The sequence below is a fragment of the Paramacrobiotus metropolitanus genome, unplaced genomic scaffold (assembly GCF_019649055.1).
Source record: "Paramacrobiotus metropolitanus isolate TYO unplaced genomic scaffold, Prichtersi_v1.0 Parri_scaffold0000073, whole genome shotgun sequence".
Taxonomy (NCBI): Eukaryota; Metazoa; Tardigrada; class Eutardigrada; order Parachela; family Macrobiotidae; genus Paramacrobiotus; species Paramacrobiotus metropolitanus.
Genome location: NW_026570293.1, coordinates 412,448 through 431,281, shown reverse-complemented (window position 1 = coordinate 431,281; position 18,834 = coordinate 412,448). Strand labels below are relative to the sequence as shown.

The following is an 18,834-nucleotide window of genomic DNA, read 5'->3' as shown; positions in this document are numbered from 1 at the left end:
CTCGGGTGTTACCCGCTCCTTGTAATCAGAAATCGCCCGCAGTGCTTTCCGTTGTGCTTTAGCCAGTTTGCCGCGCAAAGCCATGCTCCGTTGTCCTTGGTGCTAATTAATGGGGTGATAATCCTGGATAGTTCGAAGCGCCAGTTTCCAGCGTTAAGCCGGAAAGGTCAGCCGTAAGGTCCCGGAAACGGAACGGGCCAACTGGTCTATGGACAAGGCTTGTCCGAGCGTTTTCTCCGGGTTGTCCGTGAGTATTTCTTCATGGTTTCACGCTCCAATTGAACGGTATAGCCTCTATCGTCCGTTTCATCCCGCAGACGACCGCACGCGGTCACACCTGTCCTGTTGGGCACCGGACAGGGACTCGCGAGGCAGGTAAGTGCTTTAATATCGTACACTGTACCTCCGTGTCGCCAGCGGCCGGAATTCCTTGTCCAACTCCGAACGCAAGGTTTAAAAGCCACCCGCTAATTTATCAATTCGTACCGCAGTGTTATGAACTGGTAAGTGGGTGGGTGGCTTTGAAACCGTGTTACTAACATTTGTCCTCGCGAGTCCACGACAGGGAATCGGCAGCGATCGCATTTAAGGCATTAATACTTTCTTGACTATAGGTAGGAAGGAGACCGTTACTCGGAGAGCTATGATAGCTGCCCGCGCATGTTTCACTTTAGCGAAACAGGCGCAGTCGAAACTAATGCCCGAAACTATATATCTAACAACGCCTGTTATATGAACCGAAAGCAGACAATCGCACGAAAAACAACAAGTTTTCCTTTTCATCACAAGGTCTGTTTTTGTGAAGAGGGCATAGCTTTGGTAGAGTACATTCTTAGGAAAGAAATCAGATTGGCGATCGAATGTATGCCACGAGACGAAAAGCAGCGGTATATGTAAGCAACAAGTGTGAAAGTCACTGAAAGTCAATCAGATAACTTACGCTGAAATATCTCCCTCATAGATCACTAGCACGCTAACATATTATTGCATGTGAGCGCAGTAAGTATCCAATAAAATCTAAATGTGACAGAAGACATCATAAGTTCCGTATTTTTGACTCACAAGTCAGAGTGAGTTTTTACACAGCCTTAAACAGAAAGTGAGAATGCTTCGGCTCCGTGCGTTCACATACATCCATTCAGATTAAAAATCAGTATGCAACGGTAGTACATCAAGCACACTGCATACACAACCACACTCACAACAGTACGTTCGAACAAAAAATTAGAATATGGCCTGTACTAGAACACCGACACGCCGTCCGACCACGGCTTTTACGGATTTTGATGCACGGCGGTGCTGGAGAGCATCAGCTGCGGCTCGGCGTCCAGCGACCGCCCCGGGTGGCGGACGGTCAGATGGTAGGCGAACATGCCGCGGCGGACGAATCCCTGCTGACACTCCTCGCACTGAAACGGGAACTCGGTGTAGTGCTTCGTTTTCTGCGGAGGGACATAGTCTTTACTCTGCGCGACACTCTTGCCACCTGTGACGCTCTTTTGCCCATCCACCTTGTCCTTCCGGTGCACCACGCGTAGGTGCTGAGCGAGATGCCCTCGCGTGTCGTAGGATTTTCCGCAGTGACACACGTGAGGCCGGCTCAAGCTGTGCGCCCCCTCCACGTGCCTGGAGCGGGCGCTGGAGCGTTTGAAGATTTTGCCGCAAATATTGCACGGGTACTCCTCAGTGGCCACGTGTCTGCGGACATGTGCGCGGAAATTGCGGAAGTGTTCTTTGCAGACGGCGGGGAAACGTTTATCACAGTGCGAACACACCAGCTGACCGTTGACGAAGTGGGCTTGCCGCATGTGGTCGTACAGTTGCGCGGTCTGACGGAATTTCGCGTTGGCGCATAAGGGACAACTGATGGGATCACCGTCCAGATGGGTCTGCATCGGATTGAGAGAAATTAAAATAAATTATAACATTAAAACTAATCATCGAATTTATAACAATAATAAATGAACAAATATTTTTATTTATAATAATACTAATTATACTGCATGAGTATTTAATAATGTTATTACAGTAATTAGTTTAAATTAATAATAAATAAATGAACATAAACAAAATAAAAAAAATTAAGTTACTGTATTTTATAAAAATTAACAGTCCTTTGAAGCTAATTATCCACACAGGTTTAGAGACGAGTTTAAACTTAAAAAAAACATAAAACTACCCGCTTTAAAACTCAAATTGAAATTAAACTGAAATACAAGAATTTACACTTCCATAATGCCGCACTATATCCGTTACTCGTTTTTTCCTATCCGTCATTCATTATCCGCTGTTTACTTATAAATATATTTATTATTTTATGAATTTATTGATTTATTTATGAATTTACTATAAATTTATTTATTTATTATTTATTTATCCGTTATTTTTAAAAATCTTAGTTAGGCATTCGTACGTTGAGATGGCGGGTGAAAGCGCTGTTGACGGAGAATTTCTTGTGGCATGTCGGACACTCGTACGGCTTCTCGGCGTCCGACCACAGATGACTGCGCTGGATGTGGCGCTCCAAACGCCGGTAGGAAATGAACGACTGTTGGCAGCGCGCGCACGTGTGCAGATCCTTCCGCGTGTGCCGCTCGTCCACGTGCGCAATTAATGCCGGCACACTGTCCGCGTAGAAGGTGCACGCAGGGCACTGGCGTATTTCCCCGGCATCGTCCGGCAGCGTTGTACCATGTCTCAGGTAATGGATGCTGCGTACCTCCTTATGAATGAACTCCATACCGCAGTGCTCGCAGACGGGGAAATTTTTACATCTCTTCTTGGTCTACCGTTGAAATAAAATAGATTTTTTAACCGTCCTTATAATGCAATTAATTTAAATAAATATTAAATTCTAAAAACTAATAAGAATTTTCACATGATGTCACATATTTCATATTCCACAGCACAATTTTTTTTGATTTTGTTACTCTGTTAACAAACTACTCTGGAAACGACATTTTAATTAAAGAGAGAATTAGAAAATGGAGCTATGTCCGTACCTTCTTGACCTTCTTCTCCTGCTTCTTTTTTAACTCGCGACGCAGTTTCAGTTTTGATAGATTCTGGGAGTCGGCCGCAAAGTCAAAGAACTGATGCTGCTCATCCAGATGATCGAACAGCGCCGTCCAGTTGGTCGGTGCAAAATCACACACGGGACACAACGGATTAAACGCGCTGGTCGTCCAGGGTCCGGTCCGATGCCGTAGCCCGTGCAGATCGCGCGCCAATTTCAGTGTGAACTGCGCTCCGCACCCGTCCCGACATTCACACACGGTGACTTCGATTTTCGAGTCGACCGGCGGCCAGATGCGGTGGTGCAGCGCTTTTCGGGAGAAGAACGTGAGAATTTGTTGGAGATCATCCTGGCCAGTCGGTTGATTCGTTTCCGACGATTGACCCGCTTGAATGTCGTCTGGCACAGGAGTGAGATAATGGTCCACGACAGGTCGTATGTCTCCTGTAGATTGTTACTGAATTTATTTATATTATGTCTGCCATTTTTTTATCAATACTACTATTTTCCATCATTAATTAATAATATTTTTATGTCTGCCATTTTATTATGAATACTACTATTTTCCATCATTAGGTAATATTATTTTTAACGTTAATTTATTTGCATTTTGTTCGTTATTCTTACCAGTACGTTTATTACAATCGGTCAGTCACTATAATATTATTACAATTTTTTCCCTTATTATTTTCAGCTATACTTATTTCTAAATCACTATATTATTATTTTTTCTCGTCATGTTTGTAATTACTAAATTGTATTATATTATTTAATTATATTATTTTTTCTCGTCATGTTTGTAATTACTAAATTTTATTATATTATTTAATTATAGTATTTTTTCTCGTCATGTTTCTAATTACTAAATTTTATTATATTATTTAATTATATTATTTTTTCTCGTCATGTTAATAATTAGTAAATTTTATTATATTATTTAATTATATTATTTTTTCTCGTCATGTTTGTAATTACTAAATTGTCCACCAAGACCGGGCAGACATTGTTTATAAGTAAAAAAATAATATATCGTTGATTTTATTTTGAACATCTTAATGACTGGCGAATAAATGAAATTAACTGTTAATAAATTTTATTGATTAAATGTTTTTATGGATTATTGGTATATTTCTGAGCGACTTACCCTCCGCCACCAGGCGCTTCAGTTTCCACGCATCCGTCAGCGTCATCGCCGGCTTCCCAACGCTCTGCATATACGCATTAGCCGTCTGCCAGTCCGTCAGCAGATGCGCCGCTTTCTTCCTGACATTAAAGAGTCGCCGGTGCGCATTGTGTGCTCCACACCGCTCCACCAGCCGCTGCCGCACGATACCGGCCACCCGCGACTTTTCCCCATCCCGCACTCTCGTCTCTTCCGGCGCGTGCGGCCGCCAGCGGGCGGCATCCTCCTCCTTCTCCAGCCATTCCACTAAGATGGCTTCCTCCTCTAGCGACCACGAATGTCTCTTCCCCAAACCCGCTGCGTCTTCGTCCAACGAACCGGCTTCGTCTTCGTTAACGACGGCAGCGTTGTACGCCGTGCGGAACAGGGAAACAACATCCTCCGGCGCATCGGCCGCCACCGGCTCCGATAGTTGAGCTTCAAAAGACGGATTTTGCGGAGAATATTCAACGGCGGACGCTCGGAGAAATTTTGTCCGCCGCGTTCTAATAAATACGCGGCTATGCTCTTGGCGATATCGTTTTCGGTGTGGTGGAGAAACGACGTCTTCCACTGTTGGCAGTTATCTGGCTGCGCAAACCATTCCACTAACCTAGGCGCGAGATTATCGGTAACAATTCTGGCCGAGATTTATGCGATTTGTTTTTTAAAAATTAAAATTTTGTAATTGAAAACAAAATTTAAATTTAATGATATATGTAATTACGTTATTTATTTTTATATGTTTTAATTAAATTAATTTTATAGACAATTGCTAGCCATTAAATGTTCGATTTTTCTACTTATTACCTTCGCTCGAAGGGACTTTATAATATAACATAGAAGGAATGTAAATTATTTCAATGATAATGCAACAACAAAAATAATTCAATAATAAAAGCAATTACGATGTTTGAATTATAATTTGTATAATTTCATATAGAGTAACTTAATTATATATAAGGGATATAAGTGAATTTGCATATTTTATAAATTTCATTTTGCATTCTTCCCGGTGCAACCACCTTAAATTAAAATATTTTAAAATAGAACAAATTAATAGGAAAATGTTTTGGTACCTAAAGTTTGTACTTGTATTGTGATACTTATACAAAAAGATAGGAAAACTGGCGTTTGATTTAAACCCCCTACTAACCAACGCTCCTCCATACTGGACCAACCGGTGGGTCTACCCTTTCGCGGCGGACGATGCGCTGCCAATGCCATTAAACCTGTCGGCGCTGTATCCGGCAATAAATTCGTAATATGATTATCATCAGCTGCGCCATCGGACAGGTTAACCGCATTGTACGCCTCGCGAAACCGCCGCACATACGCTGGCATTTTGTCCGTTTCCGGCTGCAGAGCTTTGGTTTCTAATGCGGCGACTTTCCGCTTGATGATCTCCGGTCCGATGGATTCGCAGCCATTCTCCACCAAGTAAGATGAGATTACACCCGCCACGTGTAGTTTGCTGGGACTACCGTCCATCGCCTTTCGGCCGGCGCGTTTCCACAGCCGACAGTTGTCGGGATTGACAAACCAGTCGACCAAACAGCGCTCTTCCGTTCTGAACCACAAATAACAGGGGCGGACGGCCGTGTCGACGGTGATCACTCGGCGACGGCGTGGCCCGGGGGATCGAGCCGGTGACGGATCCACGGCCGGCAACGCATTTTTTATAACATCGGAATCGTCGCCGGTGGCAGCGGTCGGTGTTACACTGCAAAGTGCGTCCATCGGAATATGCGAATCCGCCGTAACGTCGCCATAAGCGTCATTATTCTCTAATAAATCAAATACATACGAAGTAAGCCTAGAAAAGTACCCAATTAAGAGATTAGGAGCTTACCTTGCGCTGCAAATCCTGGCTGAAGATTCTCCTTGTTGAGGAATTGGCAGTATTTTGTGGAGTACCAGAAGCAGAGTTCCGTCTCGGCGGGGATGTCTTTAGTGGTGGCCAGGTAGACGCGGTCGTCCTGTTGGAAGGCGACGAGGTTCTGCTGCTGCGCGTCGACGGCCTCGCGGACGAACTTGATCCAGTTGCACAGATCGTCGCTCTTCAGGTCGAACACCCGGACATCTGCATTTTCTCCGTGGGGTCCGTTCTTCTGGCGCAGTCCGAAGCGGTGGTCGACCAAGACGGAGGCCACGGGGTGGGGCGAGAAGGGGGCCAATAGCGGGCCGAAGACGCTCTGGTGGGGGATGGCGCGCTTGGCGAAAACACCCGGGTCTACGAGAAATAATTTAATTACACAAATTGTCGGTTGATCAGTCTTGACTGCTTCTCACCGGACATTCCTTCCTTCTGCGCGATGTATAATTGAGAAGGCAGACTGCCGTATGCGCGGGCCACCGTCGCGGTATCGCTGATCAGCCGCGAATGCAGCACGCACGGCTCATCGCCAACATCCACACAGCGTCGACACTGGTTCGAATCTGCACGTAGTTCAATTCTGCTTATCGTTTCCATATACTGTAGACCAAAGGGAAATCTGACGTTGTACAACATACCTGAGCAATTTTCATCGGCAGCAACGGATGCTTCGCGGACAGGTTCGTCAATTCGTGGAAATTTATTTTTCGTTGCACCTCCTACTCGTAGTGACTGGAGGCCTCGCTTCTTGGCAGCCCGGGTAACATGCCTGTTATGTCGGTTGTCTTGCAGGGGTGGTGGACCAGGTGTAATGGGCACCAGAATGAAGGTGGGCAGTGTCAGAGAGGCAGTCTGCGGCAGGGGCACTGCGTCTACCAAAACATTATAATGCTTGCTGTTAGCTTGCTTGTAGTTGTGACTTGTGCGCGTGACGTTTAGGCAGGCCCGTCTTTAAGGGGGGGGGGGCGCACTGCCCCCCCCCTCCCGGAGGGAAAAAAACGGGAAAAAGGTGTGCCGGGAGCTGGCGCAAGAAAATGCGACTGGCGCGGTCGCACTGGCCCTGGCGCAACGAAAATTACAATAGAAAAGCGTAGAAAAGTGGCTCAAAAAAGCCACTTTTCTACGTTTTTCCTGAAATTTTCGGCCATTTCCCAACTGGCGCGAGGTTTTGTGCACCCCCCTTCCAAAAAGCTAAAGACGGGCCTGCGTTTAGGTGTGTTTTGATTGTCTCGCTGCGTCAGGGGTACCCGGACAAAATAGCATCATGTCCTCTTCATCAGAGTGCCAACCGTTCCGTTTATAATCAAAATTGCTTAGTTCCAGCATGAACTCACCGTTAGCCGAGGGGACGCCGTTGGGTGATGGTTTAGGCAACAATCGCTGCATGGTGCCAGTGTTGCGGGATAAATCATCCGAAAATCACAAACAAGCTCGACAAACCTACGAGATAGCGCATTCCAACATGTGCGCTGTTGATGGATCCGGGAGCTGATGGCAATCGCGGCGCAGCTGCAGATGAGGTGCAGATGTACGTCACAATCATCCAGAATTATTCGAAACTCCCGCAAAATAATTTTCTTCGTCTTTCATTTTTTACACAAATCATTCGTACTATGTTATTTGTACGCAACTAAGCAGTACGCTACGACGCTACGTTATCTCATCCTACGGCTACAACCGAAGAAAACACTTAACACCCGCCGTTGGGCGGCAGCTAAAAGGCCTGCCAGTTGTTGCTTCATGGGCGGGTGGCCATTGAATAGGATGACGGTAGCGCATTTCAGCGCTCCCCTGTATTGCTGCCGTCATCCGCCTGGAGTGTGACTTTACGGTAACACATATGGCTAATATTGCTCGGTACATAATAATTATTTGATAATATTATCATTCATATGTACTTCACCATGTTTAGCCACAGCGTAATATTCCAGCCGGCTGACGCCTGCAAGTACAGGGAGTGCTGAAATGCGCGACCATCATCTCCTCGTATAATTTTGTATATTATGAATACTCGTACTACAGATAGTAGACCCCGGCGTCACCCCGCGCAAATTGCGCGGAATAAGTTCTTAAGCAACGAATATTTAAGGAAAAAATATATGTTCATAACTACAGATACTTCCATAAATCTAACCAGGGCACATAGGGGACTTCCGGTTATTAGGGCGGAGCTAGTGACGGTTGGGAACATGCGACTGGTTGATTTCAACTACACGTAGTTCAGCTTCACGGGCACTGGGCATTTTCGGTTGTACAAGTACATTGTACCGTAAGTGTAACACTGTATAACAGTTGCAAGTTCGCAAGGAAAATTTTCGCAGTTTTCACATTTCTTTTTACGATTAATAGTCTTTGAAATCGTTTTACACTCTACATGTCTCTGGTCGTAAGAAATCGAAAGGTTTCCAGTACGGTCAGTGATCAGTGATTCGAATAATTCATGTTGTTTTAAAATGTTAGAGAAGATTTACCCCTTGCTAACACAGTCGACACGAACGCTGCTGAAAGCGTTGAGACCAGTCCGAGCAGCAAACATTCAACAGTCTCTTGGTTTGTCTACTACTGCTGCAGACGATCAAGACAAAGAAGACAGGGACCGAAAGGCATCCCCTCCCATGTCTGTCACCTGCTGCAGACTCATCGAAGCTTTGCGGGGTTCGATCAGTTGTTCTCCAGTTTCATTCGGTGTGTATCCTCGATCTGTTGAGGACTTCACCCTATACTACGGGAAAGACACTAATGCCAGGTAAAATGCGCATGCAATAAGATGATAAGCGTATTACGGGAATAATTATTAGGAATTTATGGCCATCGCCCATCACCATCGCTTTTTGCAGACGTATCTCTCTGCACAATGCCAGCACGGACGAGCTGGAGCATCTGTACTGCGCCTGTGATCCAGCCACGTTTGGACGGAATGCGGAGGCTGTTCTGGACGAATCCTACCGTAAAGCTGGCAAACTGGATGTCGATGAGTTCTCAGCGAAGTTCGACGTGGAACGGTCGGGTTTGCTGGGACGGATAAAGAGCGATCTGCTGTCGGGAGACGAGCACAACAGACATGTGGAAGCGCAACTGTACAAGCTCAATGTCTACGGTAAGGAACAACGCAGCGAGTCGAACGCACCGACGGTACATGGGTGCATCCGCGTACAATACATGACTACATGAGCAGATGTTGCGCGTATAACGGAACTGGCACTCAAAAGTTGGACACCGATACGTGAGTAAACATGATTGACTGGCGGCAAAGACTCATGAGTGAAGAAATATTCTGGAAAACTAACTCGAACTATTTACAGCTATTTTAATAAGCACTCGTTGTAACGTAATACTTGCCACTTGGTAGTATACCGGATCACCAGTAGCTGAACCAACATGTGGCCCCGGAATATCGTAAAATTATCTTATGACTGTAATACGGTTAGGATGTAGAAAAATCCGTGTACGTTAAAGTCCAAAATTCAAAGTAGGATAGAGAAAACGGATTCAGGTCTCAAGCACAAGTTGCGCTGCGATATTTTTTTTGGTGTGGAGTTTGATAATTTCAATTTGGTTCTCAAGGAAACTATTTTGTTTACTCTTGCATTAGTGAATAAATAAATTGTGCTGTTTTTGTGTTATAGGCAAAGGTGGCCTCTTCAAACCGCACCAAGACACACCGCGGGGCGCCAACATGTTCGCCTCACTGGTTGTCGTTTACCCCACCCCCCACGAGGGTGGCGCGTTGGTGCTGCGATCGGGCGGCAAGGAATGGACGTTCGACTCCGCCAAGGAACTGGCCTCACTCCGCACACCGTCCATCGCGTACATGGCCTTCTACAGCGACATTGAGCACGAGATTTTGCCGGTGCACAGCGGCCACCGCGTCACACTGACGTACAATTTATACTTCGCACAGCCAACCTTCCCCGAGTTTAGCATCCCCGTCAACCAGGCCTGCTTGGAGAAGGAGCAGTTGTTCAAAGACAATCTGGCGAAGCTGCTTGATGAGCCGGATTTCTTGCCGAAAGGTGGCGTGATTGGTTTTGGTTTACAGTATCAATATCCGGTGGCTGTGGATCTTAAGCAGCCCTTTGGATCCACGATGGATTATCTGAAAGGCAGCGATGCCATGATTCGCCGGGTGTGCCGGCAGCTGTCGCTGCCCTTCCAGCTGAAGATCTACACACAAGACGACAGAACCAACGTTGCCGTCCTGACCGATCATGTTGTTCAGCTGAAAAAATGGAAAACGCTCGGAGGGGGGTATGTTTTCGAAACTCTGGCCGATGAGGAGGGTGCGATTGTCCTGCGCTCTGATGACTGCTGCAACTGTGACGGGGACAGTCTGGAGGATTGGTTGGAGCCCCTGGGGGCTCTGGATATTCAGTGGATTACGGAAATAACAAAACAAAACATCACCAGAACTGCGTTTGTATTTTACGGGAATCAACCCGAGCAGGATTACTTCTACGGAACAATGTGCCTCATCGCCGAAGTTGGTCCTCCCGGAGACCGAATCAAATGACCCTTCGTGTCCTCATCGAGAACCCAGACGCCTCCATGAACATTGCTCTGTTAAACGAATTATGATTGCTTTCTGAGTCTCCTTCCGACCAGCGCGCATTGGACCATTTGTACAGTACTTGTAAATTTGTGCCGCCACAGCTCGGACCGCACTTAGATATAATATCACGCTGACCTTTAATGGACTGCAAAAGTTAAGTGATTTAACATCGGGCACACGGCAATATCGGCCAGCGTTAAAATATCAATTTTGCAGTCCATTGTACATGAGCGCAGCGTTGAGTGGTGTTGCTGAAATTTGTTTCTCCTTCCATATTAATTGTTTCGTCTGGATAGGTGGAACACGCGGAACAGATTATAAGTTAAACTCTGTCGAACCGTTGTTGCTTTGGAGTATTTATCATTCGAGCTTACCAGCTTTACGTTACATATTTATATTACATACGAAAACTTCTACCGAGAACTTGTTGCGGCGTATTTTTATCAGGCAAGTGTGTTGGTGTAAAGTGCCAACACTTGACAAAGCGACCTCTGGTACAATACACATCCAACAGATGAAAATCACGACAGACGACATCATGATCGGCATTGAGCGCACGGGAAAAAAAACCATAAACCACAACCAACCGCAGTAGAAAATTGTGAAATTTACACAACAACAATTTTTAATGAGCGAGGTAAGAGAATGCGGGTGCAACAACAAACAAATGCAGCTGCATGGATAGAAATACGGCCAAAAAAACTACAACTTCACTAGACAGGCACCGTCACTCTTCGTAATGGAACTTCTCCTTATGCCGCAACCAGCGCCCTTCCGTCAGGAACCCGAACCGGCACTCCTCGCAGCGGAACTTGAACTCCTCGAAGCGCATGCGCTGCCGCGGATTCAGGTAGTCCCGGGGCACCCCGCTCTGTTTCTGCTTGTGCTGCTTATGCTTCTCCTTCAGCTCCGTGCTGTGCTTCCAGCGCTGGTGCGTGCGCAGCGTGGTGGTGGTCTTGAAGCCCTTGCCGCACAGGTCGCAGGGGTGGCGGAAGGTGTTGGCGTGGTTGAGCATGTGGTGCCGCAGGGCACCGTGGTTGCGTTTAATAGCGCCGCAGATCTCACAGATGCATACCGCTTTAGCGTCGTGCTGGGCGCGGCAGTGCCGGCTCAGGACGGCGTAGCTGTCGCAGGTTTTGGCGCAGTGGAGGCACGGGAAACCTTCGGACTGTTTGTGCTGCGCTACGTGCTGACTGAGGTGTCGCCAGGAGGGGAACAGCTGGGCGCAGAACAGGCAGCTCTTGGAGCGGTGGATCTGCAACGCAAAACACCGGTAATATCGCGTATCAGGAGGCTGCCATTTACGATGGAATTACTTTAGCATTCTAGTTAAAATAATATTTTGTCGCTCATTCTTATAATGAAGCAGAACCCCCTTGAAGTTAGTTGCTCGTTATTTATAAGGGAATTAATCCGGTTGGCAAGTCGCTTTTAATTTAATTTAATCGGCGAATACGTAGGTGGTTATACGACTGGGAGATACGAAACACGTGTACATGCACGAAAACTTTCGCGTTTCCGCACTCTAGATTTTAAAGCCAAATGATTTGTATACGTTGGCGTGAAAACCGTTTGTAAGTGCAGTATCCGGTTCAGAAATCAAGGGTGAAAAAAATTCCAAACGATTCAAAACGCAAACATTTTATCAAAATTAATTTTAAAATAAAAAAAGTAATTTTAAAATCTAAAACTCCTGATTCGGGGCAGCAACGATTTTCATAGTTATGTGGGTTTTTGGGCAATGTTTGAAGAGCATCGGTCCATAATGAGACATTTGGTGTATCAGTTCGCGTTAAATAATGGGAATTTTACCAACCTGTTCATGAGCCCACAGCTGTTTTTGTGCGCCGAACTCTTTTTTACACTCTCCGCAGGTAAATGTCGCTGCCGGATCATCTGACTTCTCGGGATGCAACGTTTTGATATGTTGATCGAAGAATTTCACGCTGACATACAGCCCACAATCGGGACACTGCTGCCGCGGACGGTAGGCCTTGCGGTGCTCAGCCACATGGGCGATCAGCGCTGTCATCGATCCGCACTCCTCCTGACACCCCGGACACGCGGTGGCGCCGCCCTCCTCCACGGCGGCGGCGTCATGGCCCCGCGTGTGCAACGCCAACAACTCCGCCGACTCGAAGGAAAACATACACGCTGTGCATGCATGCACCCCCTCCGTCGCCGGCTTCATTCGCAGCGCGGGCGCTCTGGACACCCGAGACGACGGCCGAACAATCTTCTCCCCGTTATCCTTCAATTCGGGGATTTTCTGCAGCACCTCCATGTATTCCTTCAACGAGTCCCCGGCGTTCCCTGGATCATAGTTCTCCAGAAGCTTCGGAAGCTGATCGAGACGACTCTTAACGCGGCGTTCCAACGCCCGTCCTTCCTTCTCTAACTTCGTCGGAGATAGTTTCTTTTTCGAATACAACTTCACCGCGGAAGCGAAGGCTTTGCTCCGCGCTTCAACAGTATTATACTGGAAAGGGTTGACGTCTACCACGGCTTTCAACTGCGCGACCGGGTCCTCTCGCCGGGAGCGAACAACGGGCACGTCTTTGATTCTGTCCTGCTTCTGGGCAATGAGGACTTGTAGGAGCTCTATATAGCGCTGGAACACCGGTCCGGCGGCGTCGTTGAACTGTTGCGCCTTCTCCGCCGCCGTCTCTAAACAGCGGTGGACGAAGGTTTTGAGAGCCTGAGGGGTGTCCGGGGTTTCCCTGCCGAGGAGGTGGACAGCGGCGTTGAAGGCGGCGTCCCGATCTTTCCCGGAGGATACTGATACGGGTTCACTTGGACGATGGCTTCCAGGCGCTTCACCGCTTCGGGATTATCGTGGCGGAAGCGGGTGCGGCGTTTGCGCTTTCCTGTAAAGCAGCAACACCAAGAAGTTAGGCAGTGATCGGAGTTATGAATTAAATTCATCGTCGAAAAACAGTGTAGGTTCTCGTTCGCGTAGATTACCAGATTTCCTAGACTTAGCTATGCCACTCTGAAATTATCAGCTCATATTCTATGGTTGAGTGGCCCAGATTATTACGGTAATTATTCCTATAGTGCTGATATCTCTCTCCTAAAGAGCCATCCATCCACTTTTAGTCCTGCAACGTATTATATTATGCGCTTACTTTTCGGCTGTTCTACAGAACTCGCGTCACTATCCGTTCCACAGCCTTCATCAGCGGTATCCAACGCCATCGGCAAATCGCTTCCCGTCTCCATTGTGTAGCTATCCCGAGAGCCATCACCATCGACCGGAAGCGCTGGTGGCAGCTTTGCTGCGTCCTCTGCTCTAATTTCTAATTCACTGCTGCAACCCTCCGCTCCGGATTCCTTTCCTTCATCATCTTTGTTAATCCCCGCCAAAATTATTAATTCTTCCACCACGCTTTTATACTGCTGCGTAACTTCATCCCGCTGGCGGGCGCAGCGCCGGAACGTATCATCCCGGCTGATCAAACACTCCCGCACCAAGCGCTTCATCTTCTTCATCTGAATCACCAGTTCCTCGGTCTCCAGATCCCCGAGTAAATTCCGCATCACTGACTCCCAGGCGGCCTGTCGTTCCGCACTGGGCAGGGGGTACTGATAGGGATTAACTTCCCGCACCGCCTGCAGTTTCTTCACTGTGTCGGCGTTGACATGCCGCGGAACAACTTCCTTCTCTTTGCAACTGTTCTTCACCATCTTTCTCAGTTTTTTCATGAGACTCACGTACTCCATGGTACGTTCATCGCAGGAGGATTTGTCGAAGCGTTGGAGGGTCTCCGGGAAGATATCCAAGCAATCTTTGACTAAACGGCGCAAGGCTTTACTTCGGCTGGTTAACTCTGTTGCCGAGAGATCGGGCCCGTCGAGTTGCCGCACCACGGCGTCGAAAGCCTGGATGCGAGGGGTCCCGACTGGGAATTGGTAGGGATTGACGGCCATCACGGCTTTTAGGCGCACGATGGTTTTCTGATGAACGAGGCTGCCGCGTTTGGGATACTGCGCCTTCGATTCTGAAACCCAGGCAGCGGAATAAATAATAAAAAAATGAAATTCATAAAAGAATAACGTGGTAACGTTATGCTATTTAAATTTACACAATATGCATATATAATATTAAAATAAATTATAAAATATCGAAGAAAAAAGTTTCATAAGAAAATAAAAAGCAATAAATTACCGTGCACATTTCCCGTGGGAGAAATCGCCTTCGCGGTCTCATTTTCCGCATCACTGGCGGCTGTTTCATAGTCTATACAGATACTGCCACTGCCGCTGTCATTTCCTTCCCCTTCCTGATGGATTGAATCCTCTTTGGCCGGTGGCACGAGATCAACTGCGTCGGTCTGCATAATACTTTCGTCCGGCGGCAACGAGTCCGGCAAACCAGACTCCCATACGAGATCGTCACAGAACGCCACAGGTCGTCCCAGGACGCCCATTCTCCCGCGCAGTGGGACTGAAAAAATCAGAAAAAATCTTTTCAAAAACAGACAAAGCTGCAACGGAACATACGCAAGTGTTGAAGAATTTTACGGAATTCCTTAGGAAAATCTGGAAAACATTGTGTACTCACCAGGATCATTACTGATCTCCCGTAAACGCCCCGAGATTCTCATTGCTTTGGCGTAGTTGGTTGAGTACCAGACTGTCAGTTCTTCCCCCGCGGCAATATCCCTCTTTGTGGCGAAATACACCTCCCCGTTGACGTTGTAGGCGGTGAGATTGTGTTCGGCGGTGTGGGTGGCCAGTCGGACGAACTGCATCCAGTTGCAGCCGTGAGGGGATTCCGTGTGGAAGCGCAGGATGCCGTGCAGCGTCGGACGGTCCGGAATGCCGAAGAGGGGCGGCTGTAGCTTGGCGTGCGGACACATGACGCCGCGCATCGGCCCGAAGACCGTGCGGGAAGAAAAGCTACACTCTGCTCGTACACCACCAGGTGCAGCTGCAAATGCCATTCCAACGGACACATAAGACGCAAGTTCACAGAATAGAATATTAAAAATATGCATTATTTATAAATAAATTTGCCAAAAATTCCTATGAATACAAAATACATACATTATAAATCAAGAATATAAACTCATATATACTTCTCGAAAAAGGAAGAGTTTTAATAATTAGCTACTCATTGTCAGTAAAATACTACGAGCATAACTGTATAAATGCGTCGTACGAAAAAAATTGCAAATAAAAAACAACTGACAGTGATTTCGAACTCTTGATTCCTTTAGCCGTTGTGCTTACCATCAGCCGCTGCGCGAATGAAGGACAGCGAAGAAGGCAGCGTGGCCAGCGCCAAGGGAAGCACCTCGCTATCGGGTACGGAATGCGAATGCAACGGACACGGTTCTTCCAGCACATCACGAATGCAAAAGACGCATCCACCGTTCGTCTGATGATTTTCCTTATTCAGTACTCCGCGGCCTATAACAACGCCCCAAACAAACAAAATGAAAACGTGGAAACATATCAGAAGCCAGAAACAAATAAGCAATAGAAGTTGTGAAAACAAAAACGTTTCGTGAGAAACATTATACTCGTACAGAGTACAGACTATACTCAAAGTAAACAGCATACCTCTCTTGAAGTTCATTCTCAAACCGAGCGTCGATGATGCTGGCGGCGGACATTTGGCAGCAGGCGTGCTGGAAAATCGATGATTGGCAACGGGAGCGTGAATTCCGGGAGATGGAGAACGCGATGCAACATGCCACGATGCCTCGGGTTCCTGTCTATAATTCGCTGCAGGTGTCAGCAGCACATAGAAGGAGCTCTCCGGTACGTCGCTGTTCTCCATGGCTGAAAAGCGGAAACTGGCAGAAATGCAATGCCAGCACAATGATTGCCAACTGGCTTGTAAGATTTTATTACAAAATCCGCTCAACTAGTCCAAAACTCGTCTTGAGCTCCTAATTCCTATACAGTCATACTGTACTCAGTGTACTGCACGAGAACTGCAAGCCTCGCAGTGTGCCGTCGTTTCGCACAAGGATCACAACCACAACAAATACAAATAGCATCAAAACAGCTATAATATAAAAATCTTTGTATCACGTGACGGTAAAGCTAAGAAAAAGTTAACTCCAAAAGGCAAAATATTTGAACTATTTCTGCAAAAATGAAAAACATTATTTTTTGAAATTTAACCACAGACATGTGCAAAATGAGTGGCAGACTGGCACCAACAGCCAACTGTAACAACCGTATATGCCATCCTGGGCGGCTGGCAAAACCACAGGCCCGGTTAAATGTTACTAGTAATCTGCTGAAAATTAACAAATTTTTTTGGCACTGCTCGTTCACCTCATCACAGCCGGTGGACTCTTGTTCAGAGCCGGTGGATAATGCGACCGGAACAGCGTTTTTGATAAACGCCAATTATGCAGATCTTTGCGGGTGCTAGAAAGCGTGCTGCATTTAATGACGTCATCATCACGGAAATGCAGATCGCACAGAACATCCTTAGACACAGGACTTTGTGCAGTAGGCCCACCCGTACGACACCAGGCGTCGAAACGCTGTGGCTGATCAGCTGGATCAGGGAAGCGGAAGAAGTGGCGGCCGTTGGCTGATCCTAAGCTGCTATTAAATCGGCTCTGCTCGCTCGGGCAGCCCGGCATCCAACAACGGCGATAAATCCGATTTCCAGGAAATTTCATTCTTTTCTTGTTGGATTCTGCACCAATAGAACAAACACCAGAAGTACATCAAGATCGCATAAAGCTAGTACGCTCAACGTGTTCTGAAAAAAAAACTACTGTATTATTTGTGCGAAGTATGCGAAATACACGTAGTTACACCACCATTCAACATTTAGATACTGTACTTTAAAAACAAGCGTCAAATATAAGCAGGCCGTTAGTATCTGCTGCATGACTGCCCCGTACGTATCGCTTATCTATGCACAAGCAATGACTAACAGCAAAAAAATGAAAACAACATGAGCCATTTATAATCGATACATATGATGGGAAAACGTGATAACTGAGAGAGGAATGAATCGCGTCTTGTATGTCTATCTGAATTTCTCTACATCGCACGGGCGGGCACAGACAGCTGTTCTGTCGCGAGAGAAACTTGATAAGCAAATCATTTTAGCTCGCTCTCTCTCTTAGATCTGCATTTGCAAATGAATAAAAAATGTGATCCTGCTGTCCGTTCTAATTAAGTACACGTAGCTAGCCAGTAATCATGAACGCCAGGCAAGCTGCAATTAAGGCTGCCGAAGGCGGAAATAATTCTTAATTTGTATTAATTGGTACAAATTTAGAATTATTTCAAATGGTTACTACGACTAAATGCTACAACGACTAAAACAGGATGCTGTAAGATGGCTTAACGAGACCGTGGCAGTTAAAGAAATAAGCGCCAAAAATGTCTGCTAGAATGCAAGTCGATGCCTGATATTAGCCACGGATATGTGTATGATTTATGAAACCGAGCTCTTTAGCTCGGTTTTATAATTCAGCTGTGTATCTGCTGTTTGGCCAATGGTGGAGTTGTTATGATTCAGTTTTTTGTGACTCAGAATCAGTGCATGATAGCCCGCGCAACGGAGCGTTTTTGGCCTAGATACTGTCGACAGACGTGTCTTCACACGTACATATTTGACACTCAACTTTGCTATTAAGGCTTCACATGAAACTTTCAGATAATGAAATATTTTTAGATAACTAAAAGATGCAAATACATTTGTGGTGACTTGTATCTACCTCCATTTGGAAGACTAGCAGCATGTCGGGTGCAGTAAGCAAGCTTGGCCACAGCATGGTTGTCGCACACTTCGCCGTCTAACCCGCTGCAGAGCGTGCGAAATTGGCGCCCATCAAAAATCTTTCGACACCCATCTTTGATCACGATTTCATACTTCTTGAGCTTTCGTTTAGGTGCCATTTGCGGTGGAAGCCAGTTAATTCTAACCACGAACTACGAACACTGTAAAACGTGTCCGCAAACGACAAAATGAAATGATTCAGTTCCCCACATAGACTCTGTAATAGCGCAAATACACCTTCTGGAACATTAGTTTCGGAAACATTTCCAAAAAACATAAAAATACATGTATAATGTATTTCAAATTGAATTTTTATATAATTATAAATTCTCCACAGATTTTTCTATGACACAAACGTTAACGCAGGTATGCAACAGGCCAACAGCGGAAGTGGTGCAGCAAAAGATTTGCAACTGACTGCGCATGGGTGGTCAAAATTTACACACGGGCTCCGCTTGTCTGCTTG

General features: G+C 46.4%; 5 protein-coding genes across 7 annotated transcripts; 1 reads left to right on the top strand and 4 right to left on the bottom strand.

Moving 5' to 3' along the window:
• Positions 1 to 1,022: 1,022 nt before the first annotated feature.
• Positions 1,023 to 4,464, bottom strand: LOC129594984 (zinc finger protein 26-like). The gene is made up of 4 exons (XM_055491868.1): positions 4,161 to 4,464; positions 3,003 to 3,460; positions 2,414 to 2,785; positions 1,023 to 1,889 (listed from the first exon to the last, which is right to left on the bottom strand). The coding sequence occupies exons 1-4, from the start codon at positions 4,228 to 4,230 to the stop codon at positions 1,275 to 1,277; spliced, it is 1,515 nt and encodes a 504-aa protein (XP_055347843.1). The 5' UTR covers positions 4,231 to 4,464; the 3' UTR covers positions 1,023 to 1,274.
• Positions 4,464 to 7,670, bottom strand: LOC129594980 (uncharacterized). Of its 2 annotated transcripts, none has more exons than XM_055491862.1 (6): positions 7,389 to 7,670; positions 6,693 to 6,926; positions 6,471 to 6,617; positions 6,031 to 6,411; positions 5,335 to 5,965; positions 4,464 to 4,791 (listed from the first exon to the last, which is right to left on the bottom strand). In XM_055491862.1, the coding sequence occupies exons 1-6, from the start codon at positions 7,438 to 7,440 to the stop codon at positions 4,464 to 4,466; spliced, it is 1,773 nt and encodes a 590-aa protein (XP_055347837.1). In that variant the 5' UTR covers positions 7,441 to 7,670. The 2 variants fall into 2 exon arrangements, with proteins under 2 accessions (XP_055347837.1, XP_055347838.1); XM_055491863.1 differs by having other exon boundaries at positions 6,693 to 6,920.
• Positions 7,671 to 8,361: 691 nt separating this feature from the next.
• Positions 8,362 to 10,875, top strand: LOC129594985 (uncharacterized). Its single transcript, XM_055491869.1, has 3 exons — positions 8,362 to 8,800; positions 8,892 to 9,151; positions 9,681 to 10,875. Exons 1-3 carry the CDS (start codon positions 8,508 to 8,510, stop codon positions 10,562 to 10,564), a joined length of 1,437 nt encoding a protein of 478 aa, XP_055347844.1. The 5' UTR covers positions 8,362 to 8,507; the 3' UTR covers positions 10,565 to 10,875.
• A 163-nt stretch (positions 10,876 to 11,038) lies between these two features.
• LOC129594989 (zinc finger protein 2-like) lies at positions 11,039 to 13,257 on the bottom strand. Its single transcript, XM_055491876.1, has 2 exons — positions 12,420 to 13,257; positions 11,039 to 11,858 (listed from the first exon to the last, which is right to left on the bottom strand). The coding sequence occupies exons 1-2, from the start codon at positions 12,885 to 12,887 to the stop codon at positions 11,331 to 11,333; spliced, it is 996 nt and encodes a 331-aa protein (XP_055347851.1). The 5' UTR covers positions 12,888 to 13,257; the 3' UTR covers positions 11,039 to 11,330.
• On the bottom strand, positions 13,257 to 18,610 carry LOC129594977 (uncharacterized). 2 transcript variants are annotated; one of them, XM_055491856.1, is made up of 8 exons: positions 18,307 to 18,610; positions 16,530 to 17,270; positions 16,172 to 16,393; positions 15,839 to 16,018; positions 15,168 to 15,536; positions 14,772 to 15,050; positions 13,732 to 14,604; positions 13,257 to 13,470 (listed from the first exon to the last, which is right to left on the bottom strand). In XM_055491856.1, exons 2-8 carry the CDS (start codon positions 16,612 to 16,614, stop codon positions 13,271 to 13,273), a joined length of 2,208 nt encoding a protein of 735 aa, XP_055347831.1. In that variant the 5' UTR covers positions 16,615 to 17,270; positions 18,307 to 18,610; the 3' UTR covers positions 13,257 to 13,270. The 2 variants fall into 2 exon arrangements, with proteins under 2 accessions (XP_055347831.1, XP_055347832.1); XM_055491857.1 differs by having other exon boundaries at positions 16,898 to 17,270; positions 18,307 to 18,607.
• Between the last annotated feature and the right edge of the window lie 224 nt (positions 18,611 to 18,834).

Excerpts from the sequence above, each read along its gene's own strand:
- LOC129594989 (XM_055491876.1), bottom strand. The coding sequence starts at position 12,887 with ATGGAGGTGCTGCAGAAAATCCCCGAATTGAAGGATAACGGGGAGAAG. Across the intron at positions 11,859-12,419 it reads AGCTGTGGGCTCATGAACAG|ATCCACCGCTCCAAGAGCTG; the intron begins GTTGGTAAAATT and ends TTTGCGTTGCAG.
- LOC129594977 (XM_055491856.1), bottom strand. The coding sequence starts at position 16,614 with ATGCTATTTGTATTTGTTGTGGTTGTGATCCTTGTGCGAAACGACGGC. Across the intron at positions 15,051-15,167 it reads GGAGATCAGTAATGATCCTG|TCCCACTGCGCGGGAGAATG; the intron begins GTGAGTACACAA and ends TGATTTTTTCAG. Across the intron at positions 13,471-13,731 it reads TTCTGTAGAACAGCCGAAAA|GAAAGCGCAAACGCCGCACC; the intron begins GTAAGCGCATAA and ends GCTGCTTTACAG.
- LOC129594985 (XM_055491869.1), top strand. The coding sequence starts at position 8,508 with ATGTTAGAGAAGATTTACCCCTTGCTAACACAGTCGACACGAACGCTG. Across the intron at positions 8,801-8,891 it reads GGGAAAGACACTAATGCCAG|ACGTATCTCTCTGCACAATG; the intron begins GTAAAATGCGCA and ends CGCTTTTTGCAG. Across the intron at positions 9,152-9,680 it reads GTACAAGCTCAATGTCTACG|GCAAAGGTGGCCTCTTCAAA; the intron begins GTAAGGAACAAC and ends TTTGTGTTATAG.
- LOC129594980 (XM_055491862.1), bottom strand. The coding sequence starts at position 7,440 with ATGCAGCGATTGTTGCCTAAACCATCACCCAACGGCGTCCCCTCGGCT. Across the intron at positions 6,927-7,388 it reads CGGCGTCCCCTCGGCTAACG|ACGCAGTGCCCCTGCCGCAG; the intron begins GTGAGTTCATGC and ends ATGTTTTGGTAG. Across the intron at positions 6,618-6,692 it reads TGCCGATGAAAATTGCTCAG|ATTCGAACCAGTGTCGACGC; the intron begins GTATGTTGTACA and ends AACTACGTGCAG.
- LOC129594984 (XM_055491868.1), bottom strand. The coding sequence starts at position 4,230 with ATGCAGAGCGTTGGGAAGCCGGCGATGACGCTGACGGATGCGTGGAAA. Across the intron at positions 3,461-4,160 it reads GAAGCGCCTGGTGGCGGAGG|GAGACATACGACCTGTCGTG; the intron begins GTAAGTCGCTCA and ends AACAATCTACAG. Across the intron at positions 2,786-3,002 it reads AGGAGAAGAAGGTCAAGAAG|ACCAAGAAGAGATGTAAAAA; the intron begins GTACGGACATAG and ends TTTCAACGGTAG.